The sequence below is a fragment of the Camelus dromedarius genome, chromosome 26, assembly GCF_036321535.1.
Source record: "Camelus dromedarius isolate mCamDro1 chromosome 26, mCamDro1.pat, whole genome shotgun sequence".
Taxonomy (NCBI): domain Eukaryota; kingdom Metazoa; phylum Chordata; class Mammalia; order Artiodactyla; family Camelidae; genus Camelus; species Camelus dromedarius.
The window spans coordinates 2,975,267-2,993,101 of record NC_087461.1 but is presented as its reverse complement, the minus strand read 5'-3'; the positions used below and the strand labels follow the sequence as shown (position 1 = coordinate 2,993,101).

General features: G+C 47.3%; 1 protein-coding gene and 1 long non-coding RNA gene across 3 annotated transcripts in view; one reads left to right on the top strand and one right to left on the bottom strand.

Moving 5' to 3' along the window:
- Nucleotides 1–379: 379 nt before the first annotated feature.
- LOC116150556 (uncharacterized) lies at nt 380–2,700 on the top strand. Its single transcript, XR_004134285.2, has 3 exons — nt 380–553; nt 755–1,092; nt 2,265–2,700. It is a non-coding gene; the product is annotated as an uncharacterized LOC116150556 (long non-coding RNA).
- A 2,696-nt stretch (nt 2,701–5,396) lies between these two features.
- Nucleotides 5,397–17,835, bottom strand: part of NET1 (neuroepithelial cell transforming 1) — a 33,434-nt gene continuing 20,995 nt past the window's right edge. Inside the window, exons 1-10 of one of the 2 annotated variants that reach the window (XM_064479295.1) lie at nt 17,145–17,371; nt 12,023–12,130; nt 11,439–11,606; nt 10,982–11,044; nt 10,571–10,667; nt 10,158–10,234; nt 9,240–9,497; nt 8,647–8,817; nt 7,536–7,722; nt 5,397–7,242 (exon numbers count right to left, since the gene is read on the bottom strand). In XM_064479295.1, the coding sequence (XP_064335365.1) occupies nt 6,896–7,242; nt 7,536–7,722; nt 8,647–8,817; nt 9,240–9,497; nt 10,158–10,234; nt 10,571–10,667; nt 10,982–11,044; nt 11,439–11,606; nt 12,023–12,130; nt 17,145–17,237 (1,569 nt within the window). In that variant the 5' untranslated portion in view covers nt 17,238–17,371 and the 3' untranslated portion in view covers nt 5,397–6,895. Of the gene's footprint in view, nt 7,243–7,535; nt 7,723–8,646; nt 8,818–9,239; nt 9,498–10,157; nt 10,235–10,570; nt 10,668–10,981; nt 11,045–11,438; nt 11,607–12,022; nt 12,131–17,144; nt 17,372–17,835 lie in introns of those variants that run through there. The other variant, XM_064479294.1, reaches the window with a different exon arrangement.

Here is a 17,835-nt window from a genome sequence, read left to right as displayed (position 1 = left end):
CTTCCCCAGTGCCCCCCAAAGGGCTCCGCACCCACTGCCGGGTCTGGGCTTGTCCTGGGGGCTGGATCGCTGCCACTCACACAGCCGGGCCCGAGGGCCTGGAGGGTGAGTGGGGAGGGCGTGGACAGGACCTGGATGTGCTGGCCGGGCTCGTGTGAGGCCCTCCGGGTGCAGGACAGCCGGGGTGGGGAGGAGGGGGCCAGACCGGGCAGAGGCCTGTTTCCAGTTTTCTCCCAAACAGCAGGGCGGGGCTGTATGCAGAGGGCGGGTACCTAGTACACAGTCGTCCTTACTGATGTGTGACTGACTCACCAAGCTCCCACGTCTGACCGAGCTCCTGTCTAGGGTTAAGACAACTGGGAACATTCTGTGTGGGAGGAGGAAGGGGGGGGAGGGGAAGCCAGGAAAGGAGGGAGAGAGGCAGAAACGAGAGCCTTGCCGTCCACCCGTGTGGGCAGTGCAGCCCAGCAGCCCGGCTGGGAGCCAGAGGACCGGGCCCAGGTCCTGGGTCCACCACCGAGTCAGGCCCCGCTGTCAAGACAAGAGAGACTGAGTAAGCCCGGGGCATCCCAGGTCAGCTCGCTCGCCCTGGCCCCTGGGGTGCAGATTCCGGGAGGGACGGCAGCGAGCCTCAGGCCTCAGCCACGCTTGGTCAGCCTTTGACCCCCTCCCCTGTTCTGGGCCCTGGGGGGAGTCTCGTTGCCTCTTCCTGAGATTCCCTTACTTGTTCCCTCTGGTTTGGTCCTAACCCCAGGGCACTGACGAGCCTCTGGGGACGGGGCTCTCCCGCGAGCCTCCCCACCGCAGCTCCAGCCCAACCGAGCTCTCGGGCCTCGTACTCACTGGGACTACGTGACAAATTCTATAAAAACTGTTACGAAGCCAGGCTCGCCTGCGCAGCCAGCCAGACGCTGACACGCTGGGATCCGCAGCAGAGGCAGCGCCTTCTCAGGAGACAGCTGAGTGAGGAGACGGAAGAACAAGCCTCAAACTGCTCCCCGGGAGGCCCGGGGCTGGGGTGTTTGTGGGATAAGGAAGCAGTGGTCTGAGGCGTGGGGCGCGTGGGGCAGGGCGATTGGAAATAAGAAAAAGGTGAGAAACTGTTCTGTGCAGGCATGAACTAAGCTGCAGGCTCTTTCCTGGGATGCTCGCTCAGGAGATGGAGGAGCTAGTAGGTCCCGAAAGTGGTGTTTTTGATGCTCTGTCAGAAGGTCTCCGAGCGGACACTGGTGCGCACCCGGCTGCCCAGCTGGGAGGTGGGTGGTCCTAACTGGTCTTAACTGGCTCGAGCTTGACCTAGACACAGCGGACTCCAAGCTCCTGGAAAACAACTCGGGCAAACGTCTTACTGGTTAGGACCCGTGATGGGTGGAGGACACGCGTCTTTAAAGCAGCAATTAGAGCGAGCTTAATCGGTAAAGGCAGGTTACAGGTGTGATGGGTTTAACTGGTGGTGACCCTCAGTTTCAAACCCTCCGGGCTGAAAACAGAGGTGAACATGCATCGTCTCGCAGCTTCTCTGGGAGCTAACTAGCCAGCGGCTCCGGCCCCCGCCCCCGACGAGGAGCCGGCGGCCGGGGCTGCTGCGCGAACCAGCGGCTGCTGCTGAGGCCGAACTGACTTGGTCTTTCCGGTTCCCTCAGCAAACGTGTTGGGGCGCCCACTCTGCGTCGGGAGGACGGGCCATGGCACCCGAAGTCCAACAGTCTCACAGCTGAGAAGGGAGGGCGCAACCCAAACTGTAAAGTGTCACGGGGGCAGCACCAGGTCCCTGGGCGGTGGGACCCAGCGAGGGGAGGGGTCTAAGGGGTGTCAGAGCAGGTGCCTAGAACAGTGAGGCCGAGCTGGGTCTGAAGGAGTGAAACCCGGGGAAAGCGGTAGTTAAACCATCACACCTGCCTTTACTAATCAAGGTTGCTTGGTTTTTGGCTTTTGTTTTTCAAAAATCTTAATTTTTTAATTGAAGTACGGTGAGTTTACAACGTGCCAGTTTCTGGGGTACAGCAGCATGTTTCAGTCATACGTGTGCACACGTAGGTTCTTCTTTACAGGCTATTACAAGACATTGAATGTAGTTCCCTGTGCTGTGCAGAAGGAACGTGTTTGTTTTATATACGTTCACAAATATTCACAAATCTCGAACTCCCAATTTATCCTCCCCCACCCCCTTTCCTCGACCCACCCCCCCATAACCATAAGATTATTGACGATGTGAGTCTGTTTGTTTTGTAGATGAGTTCATTAGTGTCTTTTTCTTTTTTTAGATTCCACATATGAGTGATACCACGTATTTCTCTTTCTCTTTCTGGCTGATCTCCAGGAGGAAACTCTAATTTGAAAAGCTATGTGCACCCCAATGTTCAAAGCAGCATTATTTACAATAGCCAAGACATGGAAACCTAAACATTCATTGACAGATGACTGGATAAAGAAGCTGTAATACATTTATACAGCAGAGTACTACTCAGCCATAAAAAAGAATAAAATAATGCCATTTGCAGCAGCAACATGGATGGACCTGCTTGTCCTCTGAGCTGCACAGGGCCTTAAACAATAAGACGTCTGCCCGAGTTGTTGGCCAGAAAGTTGGAGTCAGCTGCATCTTGTTCATCTGATCAAGAGTCCATGGTGTCCAGTTGGATTTGAGATATTTTTCTCTCGTCTTCTTGTAAATAAATCCTCTCTTTGCTGCAAACCTCAGCATCCCAGCCTTCTGGCTTGCTGTGCATCAGGCAAAACGAACCTGGTTCAGGATGAGAAGGTCACCGGGTAGAGGGAGAGGGAGGAGGGGGCTTGGCGGGTCAGGGAGCCAGGTGCCTGGCATCGCCGGGGCAGGATGTCGCCTCTCTCACTGCTCTGAGTTCGGAAACTCCTTGGACCTGTGCCTTTGAGCAGACGCCAACGGCTGCCCTTGTTTGCCTATTACTGCAACAAAGCAACTCGTTGGAGAGTCCTGGGGGGCTGCAGTCCCGGAGGGCCTGGCTGTAGGTAAGAGCAGCCGACAATGAGGACGGAAACCATTTCCACTTGTGGAACAGGCTGTTTCATGCTCCGGCCCTGCAGGCGAACTTACTTCCACGGTTTCAGGGACTCTGTCCGGCTGCTCTCGGGAGACGGGCTGTGGAGTGTGTCCTTACATGCCCATGTGCTGTTTCCCGGTGTTGCGGGGAAGTGCGCTGCCCGCTGGGGCCAGGCGTGCGGAGGGCGGCGCGCACACCCTGCCTCAGGCCGGCGGGCCCCGGGCACGCGGAGGCTGCGCGGTTTTCAGCTGCGTCTGCAGCCTGGCAAACGCACTGTCCCTTCGGGCCTATGGGACAGTCACAGACCGACTCCTTGTCCACCCGTTTGTGAGCGGGTCCCGTGTGCACACCTCTGCTGGCTGTCTTAGACTGCATGTGCCTTTGGGGCAGAGACTGGTGTTAAGGCCCTCTCCTGTCCTGCCCTAGAGGGGCACTGAGCTGGGGCGCTGGAAACAAGACAGAGGAGAGGAAAGGAAGCTAGGGGAAACGGCTCCCACCTGTGCCCCAGGTCCCGTGTCTGCACCCCACGGGCACCTCCTGCCCTCCCCCCGCCCCCTCCGTCCCCCGGGTCATCATGGCTCCCATGTGTTTCTCTGACAGTAGAGTGCGGAGCAGAGGGCTGAGCTCACAGCTGGACATCGCCCAAGATGAGGAGGATGCCCGTGGGCGGGCGGTGCTAGGGGCTGTAGAGGAGCTTGCCGGGGAGAGGACAGACAGGCTCTGTGCCTCGTGGCTGGTGAAGGTGCCTGATGTCAGATAACAGCCTCTTTCCCAGGCCTGGAACAGCTTCCGGGAATGGAGGGAGGCCTGGTGCCAACCTCCCAAGTCATGTTCAACGGACAGTTGTGGTCTGAGCAGCAAAGAAGGGGGCCTGGAGGGGGCCAGGGTGGCAGCTCTGGGCCTCCATCCATGGAGGACAGAGAGGGTCCCGCCCTGACTGCAGAGAAGGGGGAGATGCAGAGGTGGCGAGGGGACCTCTAGAACAGGTAGGCGTTTTAATGAGGAGCACGAGGAAGAAATACTGAAGAGATGGCCACTCTGGTCTTTCTGCATCTCCATCACCAAGACTGACTGATGGGAGCCTTAACTAGGCATTTGCTCATGTCTGTAAAATTAATTTCATGACATGAGACCCATACCTACCCTGCAGGAAACTAGCGTGGTGCTGGGTCTACGCACGCACCACACAAGGCAGCGCCGACCAGCGCAGAAGCAGCTGGTCGCCTGCTGGGCCAGCTGAGGACAAGGCAGTCTCATAGAGGCAAGGGCGACTTGGTGACACTGGTGTCCACTACAGAGTGAGTCCAGATGCCCAAGTCCCCTCCCACCTGGGTGCACACAGCCTGAGACTGAGCCTTAGGTTTAAAAAGACCTCCTCAGGGATAGACTATCCTTTGTGCAAAATATACAGACACACTCACTGAAAGAAGCTAGAAGGAAAACTGGACTTACTGCAACTCAGGCTCTGAAGAGTTTAAAGGCAGCCTGGGAAGACAGGGGACAGGTCAGTGCTCACCATTACATACCGGCTGGCGGCCAGGGCAGAGATGACCGAGCGCTGACCAAGGAGTCCGAAGCGGGAGCGCTTACAGACAGAAGTGATCAGCCCCCCCACCCAGATACTGATTCCGTGAAACGCGTGGGGACTGGGGAGCGAGTTAGCGGGTGAGGCTCAGCCACCTTTCTTCTTTTCAGAGCACCCCTGGTGATTCTGATGCCCAAACAGGCTTGAGAACTACTGGGCTAAACCATCAAATGTTCTCAAACACAGAGGCAATTTCTGAAGTCTTCATTCTATGTAATTCTTCGGTTTCTGGGTCTTATTTTTTCCCTTGAGTGAACCCAAGGAAGTCAGAATTCTCAATAAAACATCATCCCATCAACCACACTGAACAACCACTTGTTTCTACAGCTTCAGATGCGGACCAAAGGTGATAACTCTGGAAGAATCTGTGTCTTTTAACATCTCTGGAAATGAGCAGAAATCTTGCTTTCTGCTTTTTTGGGATACAACCACTGGTGTAATCTACACCACTGAGCCTGAATGCCCAGAGGTAGAGACCTGAGACACCGCAATTAAAAGCTGAAGTTAAGTGGGTTGCTCTGCACTGGCTTTCCTGTCGCACCCAGAATGCGGCCAGGTGTTCAGCGGTCCTCACCTCATCAGCTGCTCTCTCTGATGCGGGGTGTTCTGAACGGTCTGGCGAGATTCACAGAACTTGACCTACCTGGATCTTTCTATCACTTGCCAGTGAATTTCAGAGGTGCTAAATACTCACGACTCTTACATCTCCGTGAGGCCTGCCAGCACCTCCTCTGCTGTAACAGCATCTTCTGGCAAATGTCCCCCAAACGTCCACCAGCCAAGAAACCTGATTATGTGTGTGACTTTTTTTAATTGTATAATTCATTTATACAGAGAAATCATCTGGATTTAATTATTTACAGTCTTTTTCAATTTTCATTTCCACTGGCCAAACAGAGTTCACATAATAGTCAACATTTACTTGAACTGGTCACCATCACAAACCCGCCAAGACGCAGGGCTTTTAGTCCCCCCCACCCCAAGACTATGATCTCATCTGAACAGGAACATTTCATAGTAAAGGGTTCACCAGTCTCCTTCCCCTCTTATGAATAAATTCACCAGAATTCATCTAATATGGTCGAATTTTCAACACACTTCATTTTCTTTTCAAACCCATTACTCGCAAGTATTGTAAATCAAGTCAGAGTTCACTTCCCCCAACCCTTCTACGACTTACTACGCACTCTCAGGTTTAGCTTTGACTACCTCCTTTCATAAACGTCTGCACAACCAGACAGCTTACATGAAAACAAAACTACTCTCTTTTTCCTTCTTTTTCTTTTTTTTTTTTAAACTTATTACCAGTCAACTGCCTTCCCTTTTGCTTTTACAGCATTAAAACTTTCAATGAAACCCTGAACATGTTTTCTTTCTGTGGTCCGGAGCATACTAAGTCATTTCACTGGGTTCACCATCTTAAAATACTACACTTTACAAATTGTAATTTTCTTAATTGGCTCAAAAACAGTATGGCTTGGTTTCACTTGGTAAAGTTAACATGATTTAAAACACACACACACACGCACACACACACACACACAACACACATACACACACATTTTTAATCAAGAAAGAAAAATAAAGACATGCCAATTTGAAAAGGCAACAAAGTGAAAAAAAAAAATAAAAGCAAATACTAAAAACTACTTTACAATAAAAAAAATTAAATAATTGGCAGGTTAAGTCAATGAAAAATGAGGAATGTGCAGTGAAAAACTAACAAAAAGCATTCCAGTTGGTAAAATGGAAAACCTATTAAGTTTTGTTTTCAAGGAACTTATGCTTCAATGTAAATTCTGAAATATTACACATATTCCAAGTAGATCTTAGGAGCCAATGTTAAAATTTCAAATTCTGCATGAAAAGTTTATCAAAGAAACACCAGTAAAATCCCAGAATTTGCAAAATTTTAAGCTTTGGTGAATATCGTAACTATCACAATTGGTATTAAAAATGCACTCATGATGAATGCAGAATGAGGAGAAAACCCTTTTCAGAAGTATTTCATTTGATTAAAAATACCAGGCTTGCATGTTCTAAATAATCTGAGAAAAAAGACTGCAGTTCAACAGCAATCTGTATATGTATCTTTAGCTGCCATTAAAAAAAAAAAAAAAAAAAAAAAAAAAAAAAAAAAGGAACAACATCCAAAATCAACCGAAAACACAGACAACGTGAAGACTGGTCTCAGCCCTGCGCCGCCCCCGCCCCGCCCCGCCCCGCCCCCGCGACGAGGAAGGACCGCCTCGCACGCGTATGAGTAGCGCCTCGCCGGCGCACGGGCCGCTCACACCACCGTCTCCCTCCGCCGCTCGCCGCCCTGCGCTCGGTCCCTGTCCCTGGCTCGCCGGGAGCCAGCCTGGGCGCGGGCCGCTCTCCCGCTGCCCGCGCCGCCGGCCTGGGAAGCGTCGCGGTCGGCGCCGCCCTGAGCCGCGCTGTCCGCCGCGCACGCCGCGGGGAGCTGGGGCGGCGGCGCGCCCTGCGGCTCGGCCGGGCCGGGGGCCTGCCGGAAAGGGGCGATGGCGGTTCGGATGCAGTTGAACCACTGCTGCTTGTGGAAGACGTCATTGGCTTGGAGAGTGTGCGACTGGCCTGGAGAGGGGTCTTGGAAGCGAACTCGAAAGATATTTTTAGCTAGAAACATAAAAAAGGGAAATCCAGATAAAGTGGCTGTACTGCCTTGGGGTGCGGGCGTTTGTATGACGGCGCATCTGTCAGGGAGGGACGCTGGCTGATGCGGGACGGCACCTGGACCGCCCGCTGGCGCGTGGGCCGTGTGGCACCCGAGGACTCAGTGAGGGTGGTGGGAACAGGACCGTGGAACGCTCAAGTTCCAGCGTGGGGACAGAATTCTTAAAGAGAAAAACTAAGTTCATTCCGGCTCTGAATTTATGTTTATTTAAACGATTTTAAAGCGTGTACTCTACCTTTGTCGGAGTTGCTGAAAGCCCCTCGAAAGGACCCTCCCATCCTCACGTCCCCGTCCTGCAGATCTTCCAAGACCAGGTCCTGGACCGGGATCGGCTGCCGGTAAACCTGGTACGAGTGACGCTCATTTCGTGTAACAGGTCGAGTCAAGACCAAGATGTCTTGGAACAGGAAAATGTGCAGTTTCTGGAGAAACAAGAAACAAATGCTTCCTAAATAGGGAACTTTGTGATTTTAAGTGACTAAGATCCATGGTTAAGACAACTCGATTTGACATTATTTTAATTTCATCAAACTGACTTACTAAGACTCCCCTTACGAACGGCCTCGCAAACACGGTTTTACAGCCATGCATGCTCTGCTTGGAGAGCTTGCTGAGTCTCAGACTGTATGAAACTTTTTTTTACCAGCAGTAACATTAGATTCAGCAACAGCTGAGCAAACGCTGCACACCACAAAGACCTGCCTGCTGGCAGCAACGTAACCAGGAGCAGCAGAGCCATACGCCAGTCTTCTAACGAAGTTAAGAATCACAAAATGTGAGCTGGTAAAAATGTTAATGGTTCTGTTTTGTCCCACATAAATTTAAAAAAGCTTTTATAGAACAATGAGGCCTCAAGATAGAAATCAGAGATGTCAGATTTCAACTCTTTCCAGGAAGAAATCTCAACTTATAAACTGGGCTTCTGAAAAGCACATAATGAAATAAAATACCATTCCATGCGGGAACCTTTGTAATTAAGATTTAAAAAGTAAGTTTGCTCTCATTCAATCTGCTGCAGAAATTTGCTTAGTAGTGCTAAAAACGACTTCCATTACTATAAACTCTTCAAAAATGTTTTAAAGGATATGCTGTTTATTAAAAATGTAAAGCTAAAAATGTTTAGACAGGAACCCCTCGCCAAGCAAGCTGATTCTCGCTTCAGAACTGAAAAATAAAGTATCACTGTTCTCCACTAAGACGTTTCAGCCTTCCTGTAATGACAGATACCAGATGGCTGAGTCACATCAGATCCGGGAAGCCTCCTCCTCTGTGAGGAGCTCACTCCAGAAGGCCGCGTCACACGTGGCGGGAGGTGGCAGCGGCGCCTGGCCGGCGCTGACACTCACGTGCCCGTGTTTGCTCCTTAGCTCCCCGTGGCACAGCAGCACCTTGCTGGCTTCAATCCTGGGGTCCCTCTGCTTCTCGTCCAGGTACTCCAGCTTGTCGACGTAGTACTGGCACTCCGACTCCCCCTTCTTCAAGTTGATGTCAGAGAGAACGCCTTGTATTATCAGTATCTAAAAATACCCAGAACACCCGACGGAGTGTCGTCAGCGTGGCAACTTGCCCTGCACTCCTAAAGGGCTAAGGGTCACGCTGAAACAATACAACTGTAAAGCCTGGGCTCTAGAAGTCAGGCAGTGCGGTCAGTCCCCTCATTTTAACGCCTCAGCCAGATGGGGTGTTTTGCCCAAAGTCTCACACAGCTGGCGAGTGGAAGAGATCAGGCCAGAATCCAGTCTTTTGATTAAAGTGTAAATGTAAAATGTGTCACGTGTCTTTACTAGCGCACAGCGCACTAACATACGAGAACGTGAAACTACAGAAAACGTCACCGTGCTGACTGCACGTGCAGAGGGGAGCGTCGTGCCACACACCTTTCCAAGGCGCGTGAGTATGTAAACCTGAAAAGCTAAGATGCCTTTACTGGACTACTTACAGCCTCCTCCAGAAGCTGAACGTCGGGGTGGTCTTTCGGAGTGTGTCTAAGGATTTCCTTCAGCAGTAAGGGGTATTTGACAAGGCGGCTACGAGGAATATCTAGGAAGCTCCAAAGATCTAGTTTTCGACTGAAGGGAGACTCAAGACATCGCTGGAGGAAGTCCTGGACTCTCGGATCCTGCTTCTTTTGATCGAGAAGAGCTTTGGCTGCCAGCTGGTTACTGCAGTAGCCTTTGTAGGCATTCAAGCCTGGCAACTGCAGGGGAGTAAGAAAAACAAACGGTAGTTAAGTCCCGGTCACAGTCGAGTCCACTAGCAAGACTGAACACCAAACACAAAACTCACAGCTACTCTGACGGCTGTAAAGGGCTGCGAAAGCTCCCCTGCAGGTGGTGACGGGGCTTGGATGGTATTCCGGACCAACATCAGAACGCCCTTTTTCAGTTTCCTCATCTGGCTAAATCCAAAGACTCACAGCTTCTACTGCCCCTGACCTCAGTCAGATGCGAGTCTCCTGCACTCAGAGGACACCTTCCTCTCTCACATTCCTCTCCAACCTGGGCACCGTTCACTGACCTGACTACTCGCCCCCTCGACTACGAATGTGGAGACCGTCTTTCACCACTGAACCCCCGGCCACCCCTCCGAGGACAGGGCCTGGCAGCCAGATGTTAACCAGAGAAGAAAACAGATAACTAAATGGTACAGAGTGTGGGAATTCTGTTCAAGGAGGAATGTATTCTTAAAACTGCATCATTCACGAAGTGTTTTTAAAACAGGGACTGTAACTTCTTATAGCTATGCAAATTTGTTCAGCTGTAACGCCTTATTTATCGGGTTTTAGAGTCCAGTTACTGGATCTAATCACTGTGACACTCATCACAAACGACAGGTCTGAAGTAAGCGTGCTGCACACCCAGTTCACAAGAATGTGGCCGATCTGCTCCACAGCTCCGCCAGGCCTGGTTGCTTCTCCTATTCTTGCCAACAGATCTGAAATGTAAAGGACCAACCATAGGTTTATTTAAAACATAATTCAGGGAGGGGCAAGAGAGGGGGAGGGGATTAAGAGGTACAAGCCGCCATGTGTGACACAAGTAAGTGACACGTGTGTGCTGTTCAGCACAGGGAACACGGCCAGTACTTTATAGTAAGTTTAAATGGAGTATAATCTATAAAACACTAATCACTATGTTGCATACTTGAAACTAATCTTGTAAATCAGCTATACTTCAAAAAAAAAAAATCAGCACTGAATTAGAAGTTCAGATTTAAAATGACTTGTCACTGCTGACCAGAATCTAATGAAGACTGGGGGGCACATCTCACCTTCGTGCAGAGGTATGTAAGCGTCCAGATCACCAAATATGTGCGTGAGTTCCTCCTCTGACATAATGGACAACTTTAACATGGGGTCATGGTAGGCCTGCCGGAGGGGAGAAACGTGTCACACACACAGATCAGACAGACGACACTGAGAGCACGGCATGTGGACGCAGCACGACTGACTGCACAAAAACGCGCGTGGACTCCACTGGTTACACATAAAAGAAATTAAAGTATATGTCAGTCCCTAAAGAGGCCCCTTCCTGATACTCGTCCTTGAAGAGATGTGTCTGAGAAACCGAATCTAAAGAATGTACTGGCCAACAGGTACTTCCCACTTTCCCACGCCTGCAGGTAAGAAGCCCAGCCTTTAGAGTGAGGCCTGCGGCACGTGATAAGGAGTTATTTACTGACCTTTCTTGCCAGCTTGAGATCCTCGATTAAATCCTGTTCACCTCGGGACATCTCATATATTGCCTAAAAAAACCCAGCAAACATCGTCGGTCATTCCTTCCTCGGAGAGAGGAAAATCAGATACAACTGGTATTTACCATTGTTTAACTGACATTTTGAACAGCGCTTTTTAAAGCGACTCGGTCTGAAAACTATAGTTCAGAATGGAATCTCAAATAAGAGGATCCGCGTGTTTCACAGCTTCACCCCATCAGAGCTGTAGGTCTGCCGACCAGCCCCCACCACGCGAGCTGCTCCGCTCGCGTTAGGGAGGAGCGCTCAGACACAGACACGCCAGGCTGTCTGCCTTCGGCGCGAGTTCGCTATTCTCCTGGCGAAACACCTGTTTATCAAACGGAGCCTGCCTGTGTCCCGTTTAGGCCAGTAAACGTGGTCTCGCTACCGGGCGCCAGCGTACCTCCTGACGCTTGATCTCTTTGGTAGTGAGAGACTCCTTTGTGCTGACGTCTAACATCTCCGACCACAGGGCACTGCTTCTCCTCTTGGCAGGCGTGGGGACTGTTGATCTGCTCGAAAACTTCTGAGCAGAAGCTGGGGATCTGCTGTCACCACGAAGGGTAAACGACTTAAAAGAAAAATAAAGAAAAAAAATTTGGAGGATACAGTAATTATTCCTTTTTTTTCCTTAAAAAATAATGGAAAGACAAATTAAAAACAGGGTTCTGAGAATTTCTCAATGCATAAAACAATCATTTATCCAAGCTTCAATCTATTATTCTAAAATATTTATCAGCCAAAACTACTTTTTGGGAATAAAAACTATCCAAGATTGTGCTTTGATATAAGATGCAAATTAATATAATGAGGTTATATAAATACTGTTCTGGTAACAGTATCTCTTACCAGCATGTTCCAAAAAAGGAAAGTTATGTTTAAGTGTAATAGTACAAACCTGTTTGTACGACTCAAAGAATATACAAATTTTAGGCTTCTATAAAAAGTCCCCTCACCACATTACTTGGCCCTGGCCCTGGCCCCTACCTGTATGGTTTGACCAAAGCGTCTGACGGCTCCATTTCTTACAGGAGAGATTAAATTTGCCAAGGACGTGACCCGAGCTAGAGGTCGAACTCTTTTATTGCTTGGCTCCTGTGAAAACAGAAACAAGTTATACTAAATGTGTTTTCTGTGTAATCATTTCAAACAAGTTTGGGCAGAGTTAAGCCCTCTCAAAACCCAGATATTCGTACAGTATAAAATACAGAAGCATGTAACTCTGCAAGTGAATGTTGTTTTTCATTGTTGAAGTACAAAGAACACTAATGAGTAACAGTAATGTATCAAAAAATAAATGGTAGAAGAAAGGCTAGTCAAATATCTGAATGTCACTCTGAGAACATAACAAATATTATCATGAAGCCTAAGAAAAACCAAAATTAAAACAAAGAAATTAGACTCTAGGACCCTACAGAACTTTTCAGTTTTGTGCAGAGACTACCTTGGGGAGAACGGCGGGCTGGATCCCGTGCGCTCATCACTCAGCTCCGGCCGTCTGCAGTATAACAATCTGTCTCACCTCTGCCCCTCCCTAAGTATTTCAGAGCAATTCACTCTTAAGTACTTCAGTTACAAAACAGCTTTTAAAAGAACGCCTCTGACATTGGGTGGAATGGGTCAGATCTAAAGGCAGTGAGGTCCCTGTTGTGGCAGGCATTCAAGTACAGGTAGGACAGTGGAATCAGACTGACTGGGCCCAGATCCTGGTCCAGACACTTGATAGGGAACACCCTGGGTCTCAGTTTCCTCATCTGTAAAATGGGGTTAATGTTAGACCTTCTCTTCATTACGAAGATTAAATAAGATATGTGTAAAGGGCTCAGAACAGTCCTTGGAGTGTATTACTAACATTCTTTCTTATTAGGAATATTTCCATTTATTACATAAACACTGGGATTTATAAATAATTAGATCTTATCTCATACATTTAATTAATTAACTTCAAGGAACAATATATACAAATTCAGATGAAATGGTCACTGTTTCACATGTACTGTTTTTAAAATAATAATAGTATAACAAACACAGCAATTATCATTCAAGGATCTCAAAACTTTACAAACTGCATTATTCTGACTTTACTGCTCGGGAAGTGGAGTGTACCAGCAGTGACTCACGCTGCTGCTGACATGAAGGGGACCAGGCCATAGACCAGGCCTGCCCTTTATGATGTCTACGGAGCATAACTACTTGTCTGTGTTTGGTGCCTTTGATGATTGTGGCATATTTGACAAAACAATTTTATGAGAATTTGGAAGAATACATGATGAAAAATTGTATTAAAATGGCCACTTAAAAATAAAAACTACCACCTAAACACGGCAGATGAAAAAACTTTTTTCTAAAAATTTTTTGATATGATCAGTGTCATAAAAAAGAGGTGAGGAAGTGAGTAAAAATAGTCCCCTGAGAATAATTTAAGAGTAAAGTGGCAGAAAGTTAAAATCTTCTGGAAAGACACTTAAATGATCTGCATATTCAAAGAAGCAATTAGACTTATTACAGCTCCAAAAGGTGTCCACACATGTCAGAAGGGAACTGGACCAACACGACTCAGGCCTCTGAAGTCCTTAAGAGGTGGCGTCGCAGACCAGCCCTCCTCTGCCAAAATAATTAACTCCAAAATAAAGCTTTGAAGATAAAGTCATTAATGTGTGAATGTTAAATGAAGCGAACAAGAGGCCTTTGAGATGCGCAGTAAGAGGACACACTGTGTGGCCAGGACACGTGTGAATGCCTTTACCACACCATCTGTGCAGACTGCAGGGACACAGGCAGCCAGAGGGGCCGGCAGGAGGCATTCCTTTCTATTTAGTGGAGACGGGACAAAGACGCTGCTGTTTGGATGGAGATATAATTACCTCACCAAGTAAGATGTGCCAACGTTAACCAGAAACCAAGCAGCTGTCAGAAAGTTCTGTTCCGCATTTTTAGAATCAGAGGTTAACTCCTCTTCCTTGTTCAGAACGTAACGAATGTGACTTCCCAGTAAATCATAAAATACTTAATTTCAATTTAAAAGTCTTTGGAAAGGTGCTCTTCCCAGTGAATTTGAAACAAAAAGTTAGTTTAGCTGGAAGGAAAGGGATTTTTGATATCTATTTTATTACCTAAAACCAAATTAATGACCCCCAAATCCTTATCTTTATAGGATCACTTACTGGACAACTGCTAATTTCCTGGTAACTCAAAATTCTGATATTTAAAATTAAAACTACAGAATTTAGACTTAGATCATTAAATGAATATATATGTAAAGGAACCTTCTGAAATTAGAACTCTGAAATGTGGATTTTGTTCACACCATCTCTAGGGCGGCAGGGTATTCTGCTGAGCTGTCCTTGTGTTAATACGCCGCACAGTCCTGGAGAAGCCCATCTATAATCTCACTTCACCCAGGACGTGCGGGTCCTAGACGTCTAATCTAGGATGTCTGCAGGAGCGCACCCGGCTAGCCCTGTCAGCAGAGAACCACACTCCTCAAGTGTCTGGGGGAGAAAGTTTGGTGCTGAATCAGCAAATACAGGGGAAGGGAGTGGGTGCGAGGACACGTTTGTACTTTTCGCACATGGTTTCTGATCCACTTTCCGGTCTTACTAAAAGGACACACGTGAAGAATGTTTGGCAGATGTAACACCAACTTTTAGCATATATATTTATTTCAAAAGTATGAAGAATTTTAATGAATAACTTAAAAAGTGTGATTGAAATATAAAGGCATAATACTGAATATGGCTCACTGATTTCAGGGTAAGTACATTATTTGAAAAAAAAAAGTCATACAAACAACTTCTGTGGATAAGTAATACGAACTAGGCATTCATGGGTCACCTATAAGGTTGGGACAAAATTTTCTCTTTATAGGTTAGAATTTGGCACATGTGAGCTACAACCAAAAGCAGTTTTCCTTTAGAGGTCTAGACGTACCAGTGTAATTATCTTGGTTTGGTTATTAAGAACCTAAACATATTTTGAAGACAGTTTTTTGAGAACTGGGGTTACACCCCCACCTGCCCCCCGCAGACATGGGGTGCAGGTACAGTTTGAAGGTGACAGAGCCAGACAGGGGCCGGAGTCCTCCTATCTCACTCACCATCACCCCAGATAAGGCTTACCTAGTGGTTTTGTTGTTGTTGTTGGTTTTGGAGTGTTGTTAACAGCATGATGGTGATTACAAGAAACTGAAAGGATGAGCACAGACACCGAAACTATACATCTCAGAAGACAACCTGAGAATGTGCGGGAAGAGAGAGAGACCATGGCCAGCCTTCCGCGCTCAGGGAGCTTCCTGCCGGAGGCCACCTTTCATCACTGGGGCCACCAGGGCTAAAGTTCACTAAGACCGGGCTGGGGGCGGGCACACAACACCCTCTGATATAAATTCAGGTTGTTTATTTAGGTTAACTTTTAACCAGACTATCTAGCTTGACTAGGCAAGCATATACATTGTTACAGGGACTCTGCCTTGAGACTGGGTTTTTACTCGATCTGTTTATTTGACTAATCCACTTGTAGTCGGATTTTATACCTTAAAATATTTTCTGGCTACCTAGGAACAGAAAATTGTTGAATCAATTTAAAGTCTTTTACTGGGATGTACCTTGCACATAAAAACAACAACAGGGAAAAATTCCGTTGTAAGCTCAGTTTTTTTGTAAACAGATTTTTTTCTCCTAAATGATGTCATGGAAGAGGATTTATTTTAGGAGGGTCTCTTCTATAGTCAACCAGACCAAGAAACTTAAAAAAAAACAAGTTATGTGCCTGGGCTTTTCATCTGGGTTACTGGATAAATAATTTTCTCCTCAGTCTGGCAACAACTTGGAGAAGAAAAGTTATTTATAAAAAAGACAAAAATGAGTTGTGATCACACAGGATTTCTTCCCTTTCCTCTTAGCAATAGAAAGAGTCCAGTTTAGTTATTCACTTAAGGCTGTGTTGCTAGTGCTAAAAACCTGACAACATTCCTGGTGTTTTTAATCTTCGGAATAAAGGTATGCCACAAACGTGGCCGGTATCTGAAAAAAAGACTAGCTCTTGATGGTCCAGAATGATTAGTTTTAGTATTTACACTGATGATTTCTTTTGAGAAAACTGAAACATATAAATAAGAGCCAAAACCAAACAGTAAAACAAAAACCAAAGCCAAATTACACCAAGAGCACCCCTTCTAAAGATGGCAGCTGTTTTAACTACCATGTACGACACACAGCTTTACCAAGATACGCAATACACTGCACATATGTTAAAATGTATAGCTAGGTAAGTTTTGTTAGATGGACACAGCCACAAAACGTCACCCCAATCAAGATAAGAAGTCTACGGTTAATTGAATGCAGGAACACCATTTCCATCACATAAGTGACAATACAGCATACATCACAGATATACTGTGCTATGTGATATAAACAGAATGCCCACATAGTATTAAATCAACAATCAAAACTAAGTAAAATGGCATAAAAATCACTTATTTTTATAAGTGTTCATAAAGGCTTTTAAAAACTACAATGACTTCAGGTAATTATTAAAGCAAGGAGGGCAAAAGCACCTAAATAATGATTCGTTGGCTTAAATATTTTAACATAGCTTTCTTTCTGAAGAACAAAAGTCGCAGTACACTTATTAGATGTGGAAAGAAAATTAACAACGAACACTGGATCAGATGGCAGTTTGTTCACTAGCATTGACTTGCAAGGAGGGAGTCCTCCTTTCCTCCTGTTCCACAAAGCAGTCCGCAAGATTCACTAGGTAACAAATGCAGGTCAAAACCCCACAAAAACAGACACACACACACAATCAAACAAAAAACAGCCGTACTAAGTATCAGAAGTGTGACCCATTTAACCAAACTGAACAGCATATACATTCAAGATCTTTAAAAAATCTTTTTGTAAAAGAGTTTTTGTACACTCAGGCTATGCTATGTACAAATCTATCTGCACCAAGTTCCTAAACACGTTTTCAAACCTGCATGTAAATCAGTCATACATTTTAATACTTAATAAAATCAAAAGTTAAATTTAAAATCATACTGTTAGTAAACTGTTGAAAACTGTGAGAGTTCCCTGGAGTTAGAAAGCATTCCTCTGGCTTTAAGTCTTACCTCTTGCTCCCTGAAGGACTGACTGTTAACATCCAGGACCCGTATGGTCCTTTTAATAGGCAGGAGACCCCCGACCTCATCGTGCGCCACCATGCTTTCCCCGGGACCCCGACAGTCCGGCCCGCGGCCGGAACCCGCACCCGCGCCGCCCTGCAGGGAGCTCAGCCGCCCTGGGCAGCCATCGGCACGACCTCCTCCTGCCGCCGGACGCGCTGCCTCTGCCGGCGGGCGGGCGGCGGGGACCGCGGACCTCCAGGCCGGTGGGCGGGGCCCGAGGGGGCGGGGCCCGAGGGGCGGGCACCTGGGGGCACATGACCGCTCTGCACCCACGCCGGGCACACCTAGGCCTCTCGGCTTTCTCTGCGCCAGACAGAGCCCTTTATCAGGAGGTTTGGAATTTCGACAGTGAGACAGAAAGGAAAAGGATACTGGGTTAATGTGTGGCTTTTCCCGATTTAAAAAGTACTCCCAGAGACAAACGAATTGCTTATCTCGGTTACCTTCTCTAGTACTTAGTTGCAGACAGACAACCTGGCAACTGTTAAGTAAGAAAATCGTAATTCAGAGTTAAATAATGTATATACTAAAGAAAAGCCTAGTTATCCAGGGACCTTGCTTTTAGAGAAGCGCGAGCATATTCACAGTTGTAAAGGAAGCTGAGTTTTGCAAGCCGGTTTCCGCCATTCCTGAG